The sequence below is a fragment of the Macaca mulatta genome, chromosome 17 (genome assembly GCF_049350105.2).
Source record: "Macaca mulatta isolate MMU2019108-1 chromosome 17, T2T-MMU8v2.0, whole genome shotgun sequence".
Classification (NCBI taxonomy): domain Eukaryota; kingdom Metazoa; phylum Chordata; class Mammalia; order Primates; family Cercopithecidae; genus Macaca; species Macaca mulatta.
Window position 1 is genome coordinate 72,093,649 of NC_133422.1, and position 20,812 is coordinate 72,114,460.

A 20,812-nucleotide genomic window follows, 5' to 3' on the forward strand; every position below is an offset into this window, starting at 1 on the left:
AAACGTTATCCTTGACATTTCCTTCAGTTTCACTCTTGAAATCAAAATAATCACAAAATCTGGTCAATTATATCTCATGAACAGTTCTTGAATCTGTCCACACCATCTTTACTGCTGCAATGCTAATAAGCTAGGTTACCACCACCTCTTACCTGGACCACTGCAAAAGCTTAACTCATTTCTGCACATCCATACCCTTCAATCCATTCTTCACATAGGAACCTAACTGAACTTTTAAAGACACAAACCTGAGTGGATAATTCCCCAGCTTAAAAATCAGTATCTTCTCAATTCTCTTAAGATAAAGTCCAAAAGCACCAACATCGTTTAAAAAATCCTCTTCCAATAACTGACCTCCACCCATCTATCCTGCCTCATTTTGCATTCTTTTCCACCTGGTTCATCATACTCCAGCAAGAAGGATATTCTTTCAGTTGTCTGAACCTGTTAAGCTTCATCACAACTTTCACAAAGGTTTTCCCTCTTCCTGAAATTCTCTACCACATCTTCTCCTGCTAACCACTACTTATCTTCGAGGTCTCAGCATAAGTGTCACTTAAGTCTAACTCCCCACACTGGATGAGTTTCCCTAATATACACTCTCAGTTCATCGTATACTTACGTTTCATTGTATAGTCAATAACTGTAATTATGTATGGAACTGTTTAATGTATTGCTTCCTCGCCAAGCTATAAGCTCCAACAGTGCAGAGGCTCTGTCTTTCTTGTTCACTACTCTAAGGTATCTACATCTATGGTATGGATACATGAGTGCATTTAAAGCATATCTAGCCAGAAAGGCCCACTAAGGAGCTATCCATGGGATTATTTTGCACAGACTTCAGTACAAAGGAGGTCATGGAAACTATGTATGTGGATGAGATTTTCACAAGATAGTATGCCATAAAAGTAAAGAGAAAGAGAAAGATTAACAGTGCCAAATGCTAAACATAAATGCATATACCTGCTTATAGAATCTACTAAACTACTAGCATTATGAGGGCATGACGAATGTCTATTTCAACTGTGTACTTTCAGCACCTGCATCAATGTGAAACATCATGGATGGCCAATAAATATCAGATGAACAAATAAACAAATAAAACACAATAAGTATTCTTCATACTATTTAGGAAACCAACTTTCCTTTATATTAAAGATTACCTGAGTGAAATCAGGTATTTGAGCAACAGGAATACATAACTACTAAGAGGTTAGCCCCTTCTATATAACTTATAAAAGCATCAAAATTTATCCCAAACCAATTTTCAGAGAAGTAGAATATATAAATCCAAATTCAGATAGATTTCCTAAAGACTAGTTATAACTGACTTAAATTTTCTCAATTAGAGACCAATTTTTGTGTCTGTTTTATCTAATGGAACTTCTTTAAAGTTCAAATGACTTTACGTACATTTCTAAAATACTTCTTTCTATGCATGATGGCATTTAATTGGTTGTAACAATTCTAATGAATCTGAACCCATCAATTCTTAAGTACAGACCATCCAAGAATTAGCTATTCCCAAATTAATTATAAATTACTTTTACTGTGTTTTTTTTTTGTTGCTGCTGATTTGTTTTGTAGAGGTAGAGGTAGAGGTAGAGGTTTTCTAAAAGAGCCAGTAATAAGTTGAAAATTATACAAATGAAATTTGTATTCAACATTGGAAAATTTTAAAATGCCATTTGCTAGTAATATAACACACCATTATATCTCTATATTTGAGAACTAAGCTTAAACCTTTCACAATATCTGAGGATAGAAATATAAAAGAGAAACTCTAAAAACCAGTCTTACACATTTAAAATTTACCTTGAAATTTCTGATGATTTAGGGCTTGATATTCTAAATCAATCGAAGCTTAATGAAGAATGTCTGGAATTGGTCCTGTAAGACTTTTAGTCTTCTCACAAAAATAACTTCATATCCATGAGATTTGAAAGAATTGTGGTTGACAATAAAAGGGAAAGGCTATTAACATGCCTTAAATATTTATTTTAAAATATTTACTTTAAAAATTCCAAAAAGATTTTCTTAAGAGCTACGCTGTTTAAGAGAAACCATATACTTCTGCAATATAAGAACAAACGAATTTTGCAAATTGTTCAGTGATATAGATCAACAGTTTCTCTATCAGCTTATTACTGAGTATACTTTATACCAAAAATAGAGTCATAATTTTAAAACCTCTTTCACTCAAATCTGCTTCTTCATTTGCAAAATAAAGCGATGAAGGAGACTGAGGTTCCTTCTACATCCGGTAAAATGCTAAGATTTTAATAAATCCAAATTTACAGAACTTCTGAAATAAAATGGTTTCAATCTTTTGCTTAATTTCCCTTCATAATAAGAAATAAAAAATTTCTGAGGCTGTGATCTAAAGCAGGAATAGGGAAATTATTTTCTGCAAAGGGCCAGATAGCAAATATTTTACACTTTGTGAGTCACAAGATCTCTGCTGCAACTACTCAATGGTTACAGCATGAAAGCAGCCATTGGCAGCACATAAAGACAGCAGTGTGCATATATTACAATAAAACTTCCGAATTTCACAAAATGCTCACAAAACATTCTCTTCCTTTTTTATTTTCATTTCAACCTTTTAAAAATGTAAAAACCATTTTTAGCTCACAGGCTACATAAAAACAAGAATTGGGCCTCATTGGTCTGTGGGTCATTGTTTGCTCACCCCAGATCTGGGGCGTATTTTGATAAACACACCCATATCAGAAAGGAAAAAAATGCTTTATAGCTATGAGTATGCAGCACAGATAAAACTATTCAAAACATCACCACGCTTATAAAAATAAGCACGCCTAAAATTATCTGCCTTTTCTTTTTATAAAGATAAACTTTGGACTTCCACTTCCCTAAAGTAAGTGATTAGATAGGAGGCAGGCCAATGCGCCTGCTTCAAAGGCTAGACTAACCAACACAAGAAAGCTGTGGAAGCAATGAGGACTAAAAGAACGAACAATCCAGAGGTGGAAGAGCACTTCCAAGACAGCTGAGACCACTGGCTTGTTCTTCCATGTGGGTAATTGCAGAGTTTGGGCATGAGTAAGGACTGAGTTTGGCTTACGCAGAGGAACTCTAATAAAGGAAACAGGAGACTAGTAGTGCTTTAGATGTCCACGTGGGGTGAAATGACAGACTAGAATCTAGAAAAGCTCCAGATACATAAACAGCTTTCCCAGTGGTATATCTCCTCAGAAATGGAACACTGAAGGATGATAGAGAGGCTAGGTCAAGGCTGGGCGTGGTGGCTCACGCCTGTAATCCCAACACTTTGGGAGGCTGAGGCAGGCAGATTACTTGAGGTCAGGAGTTCAAGACCAGCCTGGCCAACATGGTGAAACCCCGTCTCTACTAAAAATGCAAAAAAATTAGCTGGTTGTGGTGGTGCACGCCTGTAATCCCAGCAACTCAGGAGGCTGAGGCAGGAGAATCGCTTGAACCTGGAAGGCAGAGGTTGTGGTGAGCCAAGAGCCGAGATTGTACCACTGCACTCCAGCCGGGGCTACAGAGCAAGATTCCATCTCAAAAAAAAAAAAAAAGAGAGAGAGAGGCTGAGTAAAAAGGGAAGAGAAAACTTCTGTAAGAAGACAGATTCCTAGTAGACGGAGGGAGCGGTCTCTGTAATCCCTCAGTGGATTGAGATAATCAAACTCCTCATTCTATCTGTCTGACACAGCAAAGAGCAAACCTCTCTGGGAGAAAACACATCATCTGAAAGAAAATCCTGTTCATTCATACACAGCGTTACTCTAGTTTGGGGACACTAAGTAAACACATTAAGAGACATCAAAAGAAGCAAAATACGTGGCAGACACATAATCAAGAGAAAACCAGAAAATCAGACTCACAGAAAACCCAGATATTAACATTAGGAGGCAAGTACTTGAGAAGCAGAGATTAACAAAGTGTGTAAAATAATGGAATTGGCAATTTTCAACATAATTTATTAAAAAAAGAACCAAGCGGACATTCTGAAACTGAAAAACGAACATCTGAAATTAAGAATGTCTCTCATGATTTTAAGAGCAGAGTAAATTATAGGAAAACAGGTTTCACAGACTTGCAAACAGGCCAAAAATAAATAAATAAATTCAATCACAAAAAAAATGGGATAAACAAAACAGAGAATGAGACATGTGGGACACAGTCAAATGGTCTCATATTCATATAATTGGAATCCCAGAAAGAGAGAAAAAAGAATGGAACGAAAGCAATACATGACAAGATAATTACTGACAATTTCCCAAAAGTGAAGAAAGAAATCAACTGAGAGATTCAAGAAACTCAGGGAACTTGAAGCAGGAAAATGCAAAGAAAAGCATACCTAGGCACAACATGGTCATAGTGCTAAAAGCAAAGCATAAAGAGAAAACCTTCACAGCAGCCGGAGAAGAGATACACTTAAAGGAACAATAAAATTGATAGTTTCCATTCTTGGTGTTGAAAAGTGCTGGGGGGTGGGGAGGGGAGGTGGTGGACTGGAGGGATGGGGGTTAGAGGTTGGGGGAAGCAATCTGGAATCACATAACCTTGAAGAATGTATCTTTTAAGAATGAAGACAAAAATAAAGATGTTTTTAAATCCATGAAAGCTGACATAATTCACATAAAGGATTCTAAAAGTATCCTTTAAGAATGAAGACAAAAATAAAGATGTTTTTAGATCCATGAAAGCTGGCATAATTCACTGTCAAGAGACCAATATTACAAGAAATACTGAAGGAAAGTCTTCCTTTAATAACTGTAATATCATAATTTTAAACTAAAGGATACATGCTAAAAGGATAGAAAAAGATGTATCACAAGCACACCCACCAGTGTCCCAAAAAAAGTTGGTGTGGCTATTTTAATATTTGACAAAGTAATTTTTAAGGCAACAGTATTATAAGAAATGAGAAGAGCATTTCTAAATGGCAAAAGGGTCAAATCATTAGGAAATCATAACAATCCTAAATTTGAATGCATCCAGTAACACAGCTTCAAAATATATAAAGCAAAATTGACAGAAGTAAAATGAGAAAATACAAATCCACAATTGAAAGAGTAGATTTTAACATACCTCTCTGTAACTGACAGAACAAGTAGAGACCAAAACAGCACTGACATAGAAAAATTTGAAAACATGATTAATCGGCTGGGTGCGGTGGCTCACGCCTGTAATCACAGCACTTTGGGAGGCCAAGGCAGGTGGATCACAAGGTCAGGTGTTCAAGATCAGCCTGACCAACATGGTGAAATCCTATCTCTACTAAAAATACAAAAATTAGCCAGGCGTGGTGGCAGGCACCTGTAGTCCCAGCTACTCAGGAGGCTGAGGCAGGAGAATCGCTTGAACCTGGGAGGTGGCAGTTGCAGTGCACCAAGATCACACCACTGTCCTCCAGCCTGGGCGACAGAGCAAGACTCCGTCTCAAAACAAACCAACAAACAAACCATGATTAATCAACCTGACTTAATTGGCATATATACAGAAACATATCCAACAACAGTAGAATGCATATTCTTTTCAAGTGCATATAGAACATTTACCAAAACAGATAATATGCTGGACCACAGACCAAGTCTAAACTAATTTCCAAGGACTGAATCATAAGGTAATTCTCTGGTCATGGAAAAATTAAACCAGAAATTAAAAAAAAAAAAGAAAAACACGAAGAAATTCCCAAATGCTTGGCAATCAAAAAAACAAGACTCATAAATAAACTATGGGTCAAAGAACTAGTCACAATGGAAATCAGAAAGTGTTTTCCATAAAATGAAAATGCAATATGGCATAACAAAATTGGTAGAATGCTAAAGCAGTACTTCCACAAAATGCATAGCTTTTTGCATACACATAAATGCATATATTGAAAAAAAACACTGAAAGTAAATTATCTAGACTCACAACTCAAGAAACTAAAAAGAAAACCACAAATTAAATGCAAAATATGTAGTAGAAAGGAAATAAAAATAAGAGTAGACACCAATGAAATGGAAAGCAGACATTCAATAGAGATTATCAAGAGCCAAAAATTGGTTCTCTAAAAAGATTAGTATACGTAACAAAAAGACAAAAAATAAATGTTGTTGAAGATGTGGAGAAAGTAGAACTCATACACTGTTGATGGGAATGTAAATTAGTACAACCATTGTGGAAAACAAAATGGAGGCTCCTGAAAAAACTAAAAACAGAACTACCATATGATCCAGCAATTCCACTACTGGGTATATATACAAAGGAAAAAAATCTGTATGTTGAAAAGATATCAGAATTCCCATTTTCCCTGCTACACTATTCACAATAGCCAAGATGTGGAATCGACCTATGTTTCCACAAGCAGATGAATGGATAAAGAAAATGTGATATATATACACAATGAAATACTATTTAGTGATTAAAAAAAGAGTAAAATTCTGTCATTTGCAGCAATGTGGATGAGCTTGGAGGACATTATCTTAAGTTAAAGAAGCCAGACAAAGAAAGATGAATATGGCATGTTTTTACTCATATGTGGAAGCTAAAATAGTTGATCTCATAAAAGTAGAGAGCAGAAGAGTTTTTGAAGAGTAGCCAGAGGTTGGCTAATAGATGCAAAATCAGACCTAGAAAGTAGGAGTAAGTTTGAGTGTTATATAGCATCACAGGGTGACTATCATAAACAACAATGTATCATACAACTTCAAACAGCTAGAAGACAGGATTCTGAATGGTCTCATGACAAAGAAATGACAAAATGATAAATGTGTGAGGTGATAAATATGCTAATTATCCTGATTTGATCATTACACATTGTAAACATGTATCAAAATATATTGTACCCCATGTATATGCACAATTATTTGTGAATTAAATATATAACAAATATTTTTAAATAAAATGAATATAAACCTAGAGCAAAAATGGTCAGGAAAAAAGTAAAAGCACAAATTATCAATATGAGAAATAAGAAAGGAGGCATCACTACAGATGCTGCCTATAAATTTGACAAATAAAATGGATAAATTCCTCGAAAAAATATAACTTCTCAACATTAAACAAGGGAAAAAATGTAATGTCTGAATAGCCTTCTATATACTGGGAAAAAAAAAAAAACTGGATCCCTAATCAAAACCTATCCAGAAAGAAAACGCTAGACTTGGATGGCTTTGTTGGTGAATTCTTCCAAATACTTTAAAAATTCACTAGTAGTGCTGCAGCCGCTGCCGCCGATTCGGGATCTCATTGCCGCGTGTCCCGGACGACCGCCTGACGTGCATTCCCGATTCCTTTTGGTTCCAAGTCCAATATGGCAACTCTGAAGGATCAGCTGATTCATAATCTTCTAAAGGAAGAACAGACTCCCCAGAATAAGATTACAGTTGTTGGGGTTGGTGCTGTTGGCATGGCCTGTGCCATCAGTATCTTAATGAAGGACTTGGCAGATGAACTTGCTCTTGTTGATGTCATCGAAGACAAATTGAAGGGAGAGATGATGGATCTCCAACATGGCAGCCTTTTCCTTAGAACACCAAAGATTGTCTCTGGGAAAGACTATAGTGTAACTGCAAACTCCAAGCTGGTCATTATCACGGCTGGGGCACGTCAACAAGAGGGAGAAAGCCGTCTTAATTTGGTCCAGCGTAACGTGAACATCTTTAAATTCATCGTTCCTAATGTTGTAAAATACAGCCCGAACTGCAAGTTGCTTATTGTTTCAAATCCAGTGGATAGCTTGACCTACGTGGCTTGGAAGATAAGTGGTTTTCCCAAAAACCGTGTTATTGGAAGTGGTTGCAATGTGGATTCAGCCAGATTCCGTTACCTGATGGGGGAAAGACTGGGAGTTCACCCATTAAGCTGTCATGGGTGGGTCCTTGGGGAACATGGAGATTCCAGTGTGCCTGTATGGAGTGGAATGAATGTTGCTGGTGTCTCCCTGAAGACTCTGCACCCAGATTTAGGGACTGATAAAGATAAGGAACAATGGAAAGAGGTTCACAAGCAGGTGGTTGAGAGTGCTTATGAGGTGATCAAACTCAAAGGCTACACATCCTGGGCCATTGGACTCTCTGTAGCAGATTTGGCAGAGAGTATAATGAAGAATCTTAGGCGAGTGCACCCAGTTTCCACCATGATTAAGGGTCTCTATGGAATAAAGGATGATGTCTTCCTCAGTGTTCCTTGCATTTTGGGACAGAATGGAATCTCAGACCTTGTGAAGGTGACTCTGACTCCTGAGGAAGAGGCCCGTTTGAAGAAGAGTGCAGATACACTTTGGGGGATCCAAAAAGAGCTGCAATTTTAAAGTCTTCTGATGTCATAGCATTTCACTGTCTAGGCTACAACAGGATTCTAGTTGGAGGTTGTGCATGTTGTCCTTTTTATCTGATCTGTGATTAAAACAGTAATATTTTAAGATGGACTGGGAAAAGCATTAACTCCTGAAGTTAGAAATAGGAATGGTTTGTGAAATCCACAGCTATATCCTGATGCTAGATGGTATTAATCTTGTGTAGTCCCCTAAACTGGTTAGTGTGAAATAGTTCTGACGCACCACTGCCAATTCTGTACATGCTGCATTTGCCCCTTGAGCCAGGTGGATGTTTACTGTGTGTTATATAATTTCCTGGCTCCTTCACTGAACATGCCTAGTCCAACATTTTTTCCCAGTCAGTCACATCCTGGGATCCAGTGTATAAATCCAGTATCGTATGTCTTGTGCATAATTGTTCCAAAGGAGCTTATTTTGTGAACTATATATATCAGTAGTGTACATTACCATATAACATAAAAAGATCTACATATAAACAATACAACCAACTATCCAAGTGTTATACCAACTAAAAACCCCAATAAACCTTGAACAGTGAAAAAAAAAAAAAAATTCACTAGTAGTTCTTTCAAACATTATCAACCTTAGACTCTTTCAGACAATATAAAAAGAAACATTTCCCAACTCATAAGACAAGCATAACTCTGATATCAAAATTTGAAGAGAACATTTCAAAATACAAGTTTCAGACCAGTATCTCCTATGAATATAGAAGCAAAAATACTGCACAGCCAAAAAGTAGAAACGACCCAAATGCTCACCAACTAATGAATGTATAAAGTGTAGAACTTCCATATAAGAGAATGTTGTTTACCCATAAAAAAAATGAACTGAAGTACTGACTCATGCTACAACGTGGATGAACCTTGAAAACATTATGCTAAGTGAAAGAAACAACAGCAACAAAAGGTCATAAATTGTATAATTCCATTTATATGTAATGTCTAGTCAGGCAAATTCATAAAAACAGGAAGTAGTAGTTGCCAGAAACTGATAGAAAGGAGAATAGAAACTGCCTGCTAATAGCTTTGGGATTTATGGAGTGACAAAAATGTTTAGTTCTATGACTTTGAGAATATACTGGAAAGCAGTAGGTTGTACACTTTAAAAGGGTGAATTTATGGTATGTGAATTACCCCTTTTATTTTTAAAAAAGAGAGTCATTTACCTACAAATAATTTTGTCTAACAACATATGGAAAGAATACATACATAATCAACATAATTCAATATAATAAGAGAACAAAAGAAACAAAACATATGATTACTTCAACAGAAACAGGAAAAGTATTTTTAAAACTCAACAACCACTAGTGATGAAACTCCTCGATGAACCAGGAACAGATTTTACTTAATCTAATAAAGATTACCTACAAAAAACCTACTTTTAACAGTGTATTCAATTATACTGAATGTTGAAAAATTAAATATTTCCACTTAAGCATGGGGGGGAAATGCAAGGATTTGTACTATCACCACTTCTGTTAACACAATATTGAAGGTCAGTAAGTGATGCAAATGAACTAAAAGTCGTAATAATTAAAAATTAAAAGTAAAGCATTTTTTTATTTGCAGATAATTGTATTTATAGAAAATACAAAATAATCCACAAATAAAGAATTAACAAGTGAATTACCAAGGTCACTGGATACAAGACTAACTTTTAAAAATCGATCTATGAAGCACCTTATGTAAACTGAAACTTTTGCACAGAAGCCAGACTCATTCTGTGTAATTAATGTAATGATACTCCCATTATGTTCAAGCATCAATGAATAAATTAGGGAGGAATAGCTGTCTCACTACTAAGTAGAAAACTTTTATTTACTTAACCTAGCCTGCTAATTAGTAATAAGAAAGAGATTTTTAACAGTTCAACTTGATTTAGGGGAAAGATGCAAATAGATGTCTTATACATAGCTTCAGTCTCTTGATCTTATTCAGAAATCTTCACGTGGGAGGAGGACTATAAAGCAAGCTACCTTGGCAACGGGCAGAGCAGCAGAAGAAAAAAGAGGGTAGGGGAACGTGGAGGGGAGCATGAGTGAGGGGAGAAGTCTCTGAAAAGTTGTGGCTATAGACTCAGCCTCATGCATATTTGTACTCTAAGTAAACATAGCCTAGGTAGGCCAGGGAAACTCAAGCCTTGAAGCAATTGTAAAACTGTAATACTTTCTAATGATAGCATGAATGACAATCTATTCATCCCAGGCCTCAGAGAACTACAAAAGGAATGAGAGCAAGCAAATAACTAGGCACACAGAGATACAAGGCACCCTGAGTGAGAACAGCAGAACAAGGCCACAGAGAGATACCCAAATAGACTTCAGATGGTGGGATTTTCTGAAAGACTGTAACAAGAATATGTTTATCAAATTTAAAGAAATAAAAGACTACCGCTAAAATATCTGCAAGGGATGGGGAACAACTGAGCACATTTGAAAAAAAATCAAACTAGACATGAAAAATAACTGACATTACAGACTCCATAGGTGGGTTTAAGTGTACAGGACACAGCTGAATAGAAAATTTAAGATCTAGAAAAGAGATCAGAAAAAAAAACCTGGAATTCTTCACAGAAAGATAAAAAGGCTAAAAATATGTCCCTGAGACCTTTTCAAATCTGAAACTTCCTCCTTCCCCATCCCAAAAGAGACAGCCCTTACTCTATCCAAGTATGCACTCACTCTCATACACCAGATCCCATTTCATTCACCATCCTTGAGATTTTGCTCAACCACACATCCCTCTCTTTGTTTACCGTTCATGCTCTTTTCTGTGGTTTCTAACCTTACAGGCCTACTATCATTCTCCCATTCAAAAGGGATAAAAAGTTTAAATAATCCTCTATCCCTCTTCATCACTAAATTTCTTGAAGAAAAAAATAGTCTTGGCCTGGGCAACATAGCAAGACCCCATCTCTGTTAAAAAAAAAAAAAAAAAAAAATAGCCAGACATGGTAGCATGTGCCTGTAGTCTCAGTTACTCAGATGACTGAGATGGGAAGATCACTTCGGTTCAGGAGTTAGAGTTGCACTGAGCTACAGTCATGCCACTGCACTCCAGCCTGGATGACAAAGTGAGACCCTGTCTCAAAAAAAAAAAAAAAAAAAAAGCTTCACTGTGTTGAACTTTTTAACACCTTACTATCAAACTCATGCAAGTCTGTGAGACGTCTCAATATGCAAACTTTCTAGTTGCCAATTCAACTGCCCATCTTCAGTCTTTATCCTTCACATTCTCCCACATATGATAACTACCAAACAGTGCCTACTTCTTTACATCCCTGCCCCCTGTCCAACCAACCAGCTTCTAGAACCCCTATTTAGTGTTCCTTCTATCTCTGATGATGGTTCCTTCTCAGTCTTCTTTACTGGCTCCTTTTTCTTCCTTTTCCTGTCCCTTAAGTCTTTACTACATATACCACTTCTAATGTGAGCTATCTGCTCATGTTCCATATTTACTTCTATACCAGTTAGTTACAAACCTTGCTCAATAAGCTATAACAACCCTAAACAATAATAGCTATTGGAGTTACTGAACATCATCAGACTGCTGGTCTAGAGCCAGTTAAGTTTTCTATCAAGGTACATCTACCATGAAAATCTAGAACCTTTCCCGTTACTTCAAAATCCTTCCCCTACTCATCAACTCAGAGCAGAGAATCTAACCATAATTGATAAAACAGAGACACAATTACAGATGCACTCCCTTTACTTTTCTTCTACCCACCTTGAAATGATCTCCACCCCAGGGCCTTACTCTATTAATTATTCCCATTCTCTCTCTCTCTTTTTTACTGTTCCTGCCCTTTTCCTTCAGTCTACTAGGTCAAGATAGGTTAAGAGTACAGAATTTAGAAACAAATGACTTGGGTTCAAACACAGGCTCTGTCATTTACCAGCACTGCGATCTTGGCAGTTACTTTAACCTCTCTGTGCCTCAGTTCTCTCATCCATGAAACAGGGTGAAAACAGTACCTCTCCCACTGGATGATGACACACTTAGAACTATGCCTGGTATTTAGTAAGTGCTAAACACATTTTTATTATTATTCCCATGCCAAATTAAATGCCTACCTTGGTTTGGGTTTCCCCAGAAGCAGACCTCAATTCAAGAATTCAAGTGCAGTAGTTATTTTGAGAGGTGATCCCAGGAAAAACACCAGTAGGGAAAACAAGAGTAAAACAGGGAAAAGAAGGAAGTCAAGAAAGGATATATTATGAAGCCATTTACCCTGATGGGGAACTAGGGCCTGATCCAGTGGAGAACTCTGGTAGACAGCAGAAAACATGGCTCAGTTATCCCAATGCAGGTGAGACAAAGGTATTTATCTAACAACTCCCCATCCATCACTGGTGGAAAGTTTTTCTGAAGGCATTTAACTCTCTGGCATGTGTGAGTTGCCCTGCACACAGGCCAAGTGTGTTTCTTTTCAGGAAGATAGTCATAGATGTTTGCAGAAGACAGTATGCAAATGGATGCCAAAGGGATATGGCTAGGACACTAAGAACATCTGCTACAGGTATCTAATCCAAAAGATAAATTAATTATTTGTCTCCTTCCTTCAGCTACTGCTTTCCTTCTTTCCCTTTAAGCACTATTAAACACTATTTCTAAATACTACCATGTCCTGCCTCACTTTCCCACTGAAATGTGACTTCTTCTTGCCTCCTGAAAAAAGGAGGTAGAGTGAGTGGGTGTTGGTTCATTATAATTTCTTATTGCCAACTTCAAGGACCCACCTGAGACTTCAGTTTCACTGGCCTAAAGGAAAAGAGGCAGTTTGTGAGTGACAGTACGTTCACGAGGAGACTTTGAATATACTGAACATAATGTATCTGAACAGGACTGAGAGAATCCTAGCAGTAGACTTTTCAAAATACAGGCTAGAGCTTAAGAAAAGAGGTTTTACCTAAAAACCACACACCAGGAAATCAAATGCATATCTGAAATCATAAGCCTGAGATAACCAAAGAAGAAAATTCAGAGAGAAGAATCCCAAGAATGGACTCTTGAGAAACTCGCTCTTCCTCTCTTTCTATTCAGATGAAAGTCATTATTATATTTGCACTTGAGATCTAGTCACCTGCTAAATATATCATCAAATCCACTTTATTCCATCTATTCCCATTCTCTTTTCTCAGCATTTATTTTCACTTGTCAGAATTACTGCAACGGCCTCTTTAAAGGTAGCCCTGCTTTGGGGATCTGCTCCTTTTCATTCATCCTCTATAATGCTACTAGAGATTACCTTTAAAAACTGAAAGTTTAACTCTTCCATTATATTACTTAAAAACCTATGATTGGCCGGGCACAGTGGCTCACGCCTGTAATCTCAGTACTTTGGGAGGTCGAGGCGGGCAAATCACGAGGTCAAAAGACGGAGACCATCCTGGTCAACATGGTGAAACCCCATCTCTACTAAAAATACAAAACTTAGCTGGGAGTGGTGGCGGGTGCCTGTAGTCCCAGCAACGCAGGAGGTTGAGGCAGAAAAATCTCCTGAACTCAGGAGGCGGAGGTTACAGTGAGCCAAGATCACCCCACTGCACTCCAGCCTGGCAACAGAGTGAGACTCTGTCTCAAAAAAAAAAAAAAAAGAAAACAAAAAACAAACAAACCAAAAAACCTTATGATTGTTCCATACTATTTTCAAATAAAGCAATACATGGAACATAATAACCTGGTCCTAACATATCTTTCTAGTCATATCTCCCACCTCCTCATTCTCATACACCCCGCTCCCTACATTTTAGTTATTTCCAACATTTCTGTTTTGCACTTCTTTGATTTTTATCCCTGAATTCACAATGTAGCTCCAGCAACTATTACCACCTACTCAGGGGTCAGCAAAATATAGTCTACACACCAAAAACAGCTTCCTGTCTATCTTTGTAAATAAAGTAATATCGGAACACAGCAATGCTTATCCATTTATATATATTGTCTATGGTTGCTTTCAAACTAAAGAACAGGGCTGCATAGTTGCAACAGAGACTCTATGGCCCATAAAGTCTAAGTTATTTACTATTTGGTCATATAAATATGTCATATATATGATTATAGACACATATGATATCAAACAGTATCTCATATATATATAAATATATATATATATAAAATTGGATCCCCAGAAGGAAATAAGAAATTGAGTCTGAAATAATATTTAAGGAAATAAAGACCAAAATTTGCAAGTTAAATAAAAATTAATATCACACAGATCTAAGAAACTCAGTGGATACCAAGCAGGATACACACACACACAGACACAGACGCATGCACACATACACACACACACACACACACACACATACACACACCACCCATATTTAGGTACAATACAATCAAGCTGCTAAAAATCAATAAAAAGTAAAATCTTTTTTAAAAGCTAGATAAGACAGTTCCAGTTCCAGTACATTGGCATAAACCCCAAAATGGCCTATTTTCCCCACTGTTTTCAACTACTTTGGGCAAATTTTTTAAAAAGACAGAAAAAGTACTTCAGGACTCTGAAAAACAAATAAAAGTAAATTCTGGAGGGGAATCAAAACTTGGAAAAGTGATCCACAGAAGAGTAAATTTCCCAGTTTGGTGTTTTTCTCCTTTCACTAACAGCTTTGCCTGAAGGCCAGGAAGAGATCACTGCATTACAGGGCCACAACCCAGAAGCGAAAAGTCCAAGTTAAAACTCTTTCTGGCCAGAGGAACTGCGAAGAGAAACTGATATGATGGAAAATGTGCAGGAAGTCCTGAAAAAGAGAAGGACACAGAAAGGGATCCCCTAAACAACAAAAAACACAACATCCTCCAGGGAATTATAACAAACCCCAGAGCTTACAAAATATAACATTAACCATGTCTAAGATACAACTCCAAATTCTCACAATGCAAAAGGAAAATGTGAACAACTTCAAGGGAAGAGACAATCAAAAGATGCCAACCCTAAGACTATGCACATGTTGTAATTATCCAACAATGAATGGAAAGTAACCACTATAAATATGCTACATCGAGGAAAGACAAGGACAACTGAATGGAATGGAAAGAGGTTCTCGGCAGAGAAAGAGAAGTTTTTTTTTTTACATTTAACCAAATGTAAATGTTAAAAGTGAAATAAACAACACGTAAAAAGTTCACTGGTTGGGCTCAATAAGAAAATGGAGATGAGAGAAAAGAGTCTGTGAACCTGAATAGGTATCAATAAAAATAACCTAATCTGAAAAACAGAGAAAAAAAATTGATAGGAGGAGACTGAACAGTCAGAGGCCTGTGAAACAATCTCAAAAGTTTTATCATAATTGCCACTAGACTCTTGAAAGGTGAGAAGAAAGACACAATGGTAGAAAACATTCTAAACTCAGTGAAAGCCAAAAATTTACCGATTTGAGAAGCGCAGTACTCTCCAAAGAGAATAAACTCAAAGAAAATGACTAGACACACATTAAATTAAACTGTTGAAAACCAAAAACAAAGACAAAATTTTTGAAAGCAGCTAGAAAAAAATTACACACTACAGCCGGGCGCGGTGGCTCAAGCCTGTAATCCCAGCACTTTGGGAGGCTGAGACGGGCGGATCACAAGGTCAGGAGATCGAGACCATCCTGGCTAACACGGTGAAACCCCGTCTCTACTAAAAAATACAAAAAGCTAGCCGGGCGAGGTGTCGGGCGCCTGTAGTCCCAGCTACTCGGGAGGCTGAGGCAGGAGAATGGCGTGAACCCGGGAGGCGGAGCGGAGCTTGCAGTGAGCTGAGATCCGGCCACTGCACTCCAGCCCGGGTGACAGAGCGAGACTCCATCTCAAAAAAAAAAAAAAAAAAAAAAATTACACACTACATAGAGGGGAATAAAGTTTACATTACAAAGATGTTTCACCAGAAATCAGAGAAGTGAAAAGACAGCTAAATGGCATCATTAAGGTGCTCAAGGAAGCAAGCATCTACTCAGAATTATATATCCACCTAAAATATCCTTTAGGAATGAAAGTAAAATAAACACATTCTCAAAGAAAAACAAAGAGAATGTATCCCCAGCAGACTGATCTCCTAGAAAAGCTAAGGTCAACATTAGGCTGAAAGGAAATGCTGTATCTTCAGGAAAGAAGAAAGAGCAATAGAAACAATAAATATATAGGAAAACACAAAATACTAGATTTTTCCTTTAAGCTCTAAAAAGTACACATGACTGTCAAAAACAAAAACTATAACATTGTTTGGTGAGGTTTGCAAGGTATAGTATGCATGACAACTATAAAATAAAGGTCTGTGGGGAGGAGAGAATAAAAGGATCTGTATGGTTGCAATGTTTCTGTGTTTTAAGTGAATTTGTATAATAATAACCCTAAGTAGCCTGTAAAAAGTTAGGTATGCATACTGTAATCCGTAGGGCTAAAAAAATAAATACAGAGAGATATTGCAGAAAAGACCAATAGATCAACTAAAATGAAATACTAAAAAATAATCCAAAAGAAGGCAGAAAAGGAGGAAGAAAGGAACAAAAAAAGAGAAACAGAAGATAATAAAGTGGCAGACCTATCACTGTTGATATGGTAAATATGTAAATAATTAATCATATTAAATATTAATGATCTAAACACTCCAACTGAAAGGCAAAAATTGACAGTGGATTTCTTTTTTTAAGGGCAAGATTCTATACTAGTTGCCTAAGAGGAGAAACTTTAAATATAAAAACATAAACATCCAAACAACACTTATCTTCCAACTTTAACTGACATTTAGAGAACTTTATGTCCAAAGATGAACGAACATATTCTTTTCAAGCATATATGATACAATCACCAAGACAGAACATATCCTGGGCAATAAAACAAATCTCAATAAATGTTAAAGATCAAAATCATACAAGGTTTACATTAGAAAGTAAAAACAATAATATACTATTATGTAAGAAAACACCGTATCTGAAACTTATTAATAATTTTAAACAACAAATTGGAAAATAATTTGAACTAAATGACAAATATATAGCAATCAAAATTTGTGGGATATAACTAAAGCACAGCCTAGATAAAAATTCATAGCTTTAAATACTTATATTGGAAGAAAAATTTAAAATCAATGGTCTAGCATTCCACCTTAAGAAATTAGAACAAACAGCAAAGTAAACTTAAAGAAAGTAGAAAGAAATAAATTACAATGATGATGGAAAAGCCAATGAAATAGAAAACAGATCAATATAGAGAAAATGAAGAAAGCCAAAAGTTGGTTCTTTGGACCACTTACAAAGAAATGAATCTAGAAACAAACCTTACACCCTCACAAAAATTAACTCAAAATGGAAAACGGGGCCGGGCGCGGTGGCTCAAGCCTGTAATCCCAGCACTTTGGGAGGCCGAGACGGGTGGATCACGAGGTCAGGAGATCCAGACCATCCTGGCTAACACGGTGAAACCCCGTCTCTACTAAAAAAATACAAAAAATTAGCCGGGCGAGGTGGCGGGCGCCTGTAGTCCCAGCTACTCGGGAGGCTGAGGCAAGAGAATGGCATAAACCCGGGAGGCGGAGCTTGCAGTGAGCTGAGATCCGGCCACTGCACTCCAGCCTGGGCGACAGAGCGAGACTCCGTCTTAAAAAAAAAAAGGAAAACGGACTTTATATGTAAAATGCAAACTATAAAGCTCTTAGAAAATAACACAGGAGGAAACCTAGATGACTTTTTAGATACAACACCAAGGTACAATCCATTAAAAAAATTAATAAGCTGAATATTAAAATTAAAAACCTCTGTTCTGCAAAAGACAATGCCAAGAGAATGAGAAGGCAAGGCACAGATTGGAAGAAAATATTTGCAAAAGACACATCTGATAAAGGACTGTTATCCAAAACACCAAGAAATTTTTTCCCCATCTCCTCAGTTATACCCTCACAGAATACCAAGAACTTTCAAAACCCTAACAATAAGAAAAGAAACAACTCAATTAAAAATGGGGCAAAGACCTTAACAGACACCTCACCGAACAAGATACATAGATGGCAAATAAGCATATGAAAAGATGTCCCACATCATATGTCATCAGAGAAATGCAAAAAAACAACAATGAAATTCTACTACATGCCTATCAGAATGGCCAAAATCCAGAACATAGACAACATCAAATGTTGGTGAGGATTTAATGCAACTCTCATTTATTGCTGGTGGAAATGAAAAATGAAACAGCCACTTTGTAAGACAGTTTGGTGATTTCCTACAAAAACTAAACGTACTCTTAGCACAGGATCCCACAATCACTCTTTTTGGTATTAACCCAAAGGAGCTGAAAACATATCCACTAGATTTAACCATTCCCCAATGTATATGTACATCAAAACATCATGCTGTACATTATAAAAACATACAATGTTACTTGTCAATTTCTAAAAAAGAAAATTTATGTCCACACAAAAACCTGCACACAGATGTTTATAGCAGCTTTATCCCTAATTGCCAAAACTTGGAAGCAACCAAATTGTCCTCCAAATTCACCAAATTGTAGGTGAGCAGATAAATAAACTGTGGTACATCTAGATGGTGGATTATTCAGCGGTAAGAAATGAGCTATCAAGCCACACACACACAAAAAGAATGAACCTAAGTGCACATTACTAAGTGAAGGAAACCAATCTGAAAAGGCCATATACTGTGTGATTTCAACTATATGACATTCTGGAAAAGGCAAAACCATGGAGACAGTAAATGATTACCTGGGGTTGAGTGGCAGAGAAACAGGAATAGGTGGAGCACAGATGATATTGAGGACAGTGAAAATATTCTGTATGATACTACAGTGATAAATACATGTCATCATACATTTTTCTGAACCCAAAAAATGTATAACCCCAAGAGTGAACCCTAATGTAAACTCTGGACTTGAGGGTGATTATGATGTGTCAGTGGAGGTTCAACAACAGCCACAAAAATGCCACTCTGGTGGGGGATGTTGATATGGATGAGGCTATGCATGAGTTGGGGAAAGGGATATATGGAAAATCTCTGTACCTTCTTCTCAATTTTGCTACGAACTTAAGATTGCTCTTAAAAGACGTTTTTAAAAAAAAAAAAGAAGAAGGGAGTTATTACCATAGATCCCACAGACCTTAAAGGATAATAAAAGAATGCTATGAATAACTTCACGCTAAAAACTTCAACAACTTAGATGAAATGAATGAATTTGTCCAAAAAAAAGTTACCAAAATTGACAGGAATAACAACAGAAAATCTGAATAACCCTCTATCTGTTCAAGAAAGTGAATTTGTCAAAAGCTTCCCCAAAATAAAATTCCAGGACCAGATGGTGCCACTGGTGAATTCTATCAAACATTTAGGAAGAAATAACAACAATCTTACCCAAACGTTTTAAAAATTGAGTAGCATTGGGTAGCGTAGGATTACTATGTAACTTACTTTATGAGACGAGGATAACTAATTCTAAAGCCTGACAGAATTACCAAGAAAAAAAAAAAAAAAAAGATTACAGACCAATATCCCTCATGAATACAAACCTGAAAATTCTTAGCAAAATATCAGCAAATCAAATTGAGTAATACATTCCAAATATGATGGTTTTATCTCAGGAATGCAAAGTTGATTTAACATTCAAAAATTAATTAATGTAATTCAATTTTCCTTTGTTCTTTTACTATATGATCATTTTAACAGGTGGAGGAAAAGCATTTGACAAAACTCAATACACATTTATAATTAAAAACTATCAGCAGGCTGGGAGTGATGGCTCACGCCTATAATCCCAGCACTTTCAGAGTCTGACGCAGGTGGATCACTTGAGGTCAGGAGTTCAGGACCAGAGTGGCCAACATGGTGAAACCTCGTCTCTACTAAAAATACAAAAATTAGTCAGGCATGGTGGCATGTGCCTGTAATCCCAGCTACTCAGGAAGCTGAGGCAGGAGAATTGCTGGATCCTGGGAGGCAGAGGCTGCAGCGAGCCGAGATTATGCCACTGCACTCCAGCCTGGGAAACAGAGCGAAGCTCTGCCTCAAAAAATAAAATAAAATATAAAAAATAAAAACTACCAGCAAAGTAGGAATACTAGGGAATATCTTCAAATTGATAAAGACCATTGAAACACCTACAGCTAATATCATACTTAATGAGTAAAAAAACTGTAAGATTAATTTATAGTTGTTTTTCTCTCAGATTGAAAACAAGAAAGAATGAGGCTTTTCTAATTTGAATAAAGTAGGTGCTGAGGGGTAGGGAACCTAGAGATCAGAAAGAAGGACAATATGATTATTTACACAGAACATCCCAGGGAATTTACAAGACCATTAAAATTAATAAATGAGCTTAACAAGATCAGAGATACAAGGTTAACATACAAAAGCAACTGTGTTGTTATACATTCATATCAAACAACTGAAAAACAGGCAAAACTAGTTACAGTAGCACTAAAAACCATAAAATGCCCCAATCAACCAGTTCATGCAGGCTGCCCTCAAGAATGATCCATCACCTAGGGCAAGGCAGCTCTCTTCAGCCA

The 20,812-nt window shown here is 36.8% G+C and overlaps 2 protein-coding genes across 17 annotated transcripts in view; one reads left to right on the top strand and one right to left on the bottom strand.

Moving 5' to 3' along the window:
• Nucleotides 1-20,812, bottom strand: part of MYCBP2 (MYC binding protein 2) — a 286,215-nt gene that overhangs the window by 254,191 nt on the left and 11,212 nt on the right. The gene's annotated exons all lie outside the window — the stretch shown is intronic.
• Nucleotides 7,191-8,866, top strand: LOC696854 (L-lactate dehydrogenase A chain). Its single transcript, XM_015121249.3, has one exon. The coding sequence runs from the start codon at nucleotides 7,289-7,291 to the stop codon at nucleotides 8,285-8,287; it is 999 nt and encodes a 332-aa protein (XP_014976735.3). The 5' UTR covers nucleotides 7,191-7,288; the 3' UTR covers nucleotides 8,288-8,866.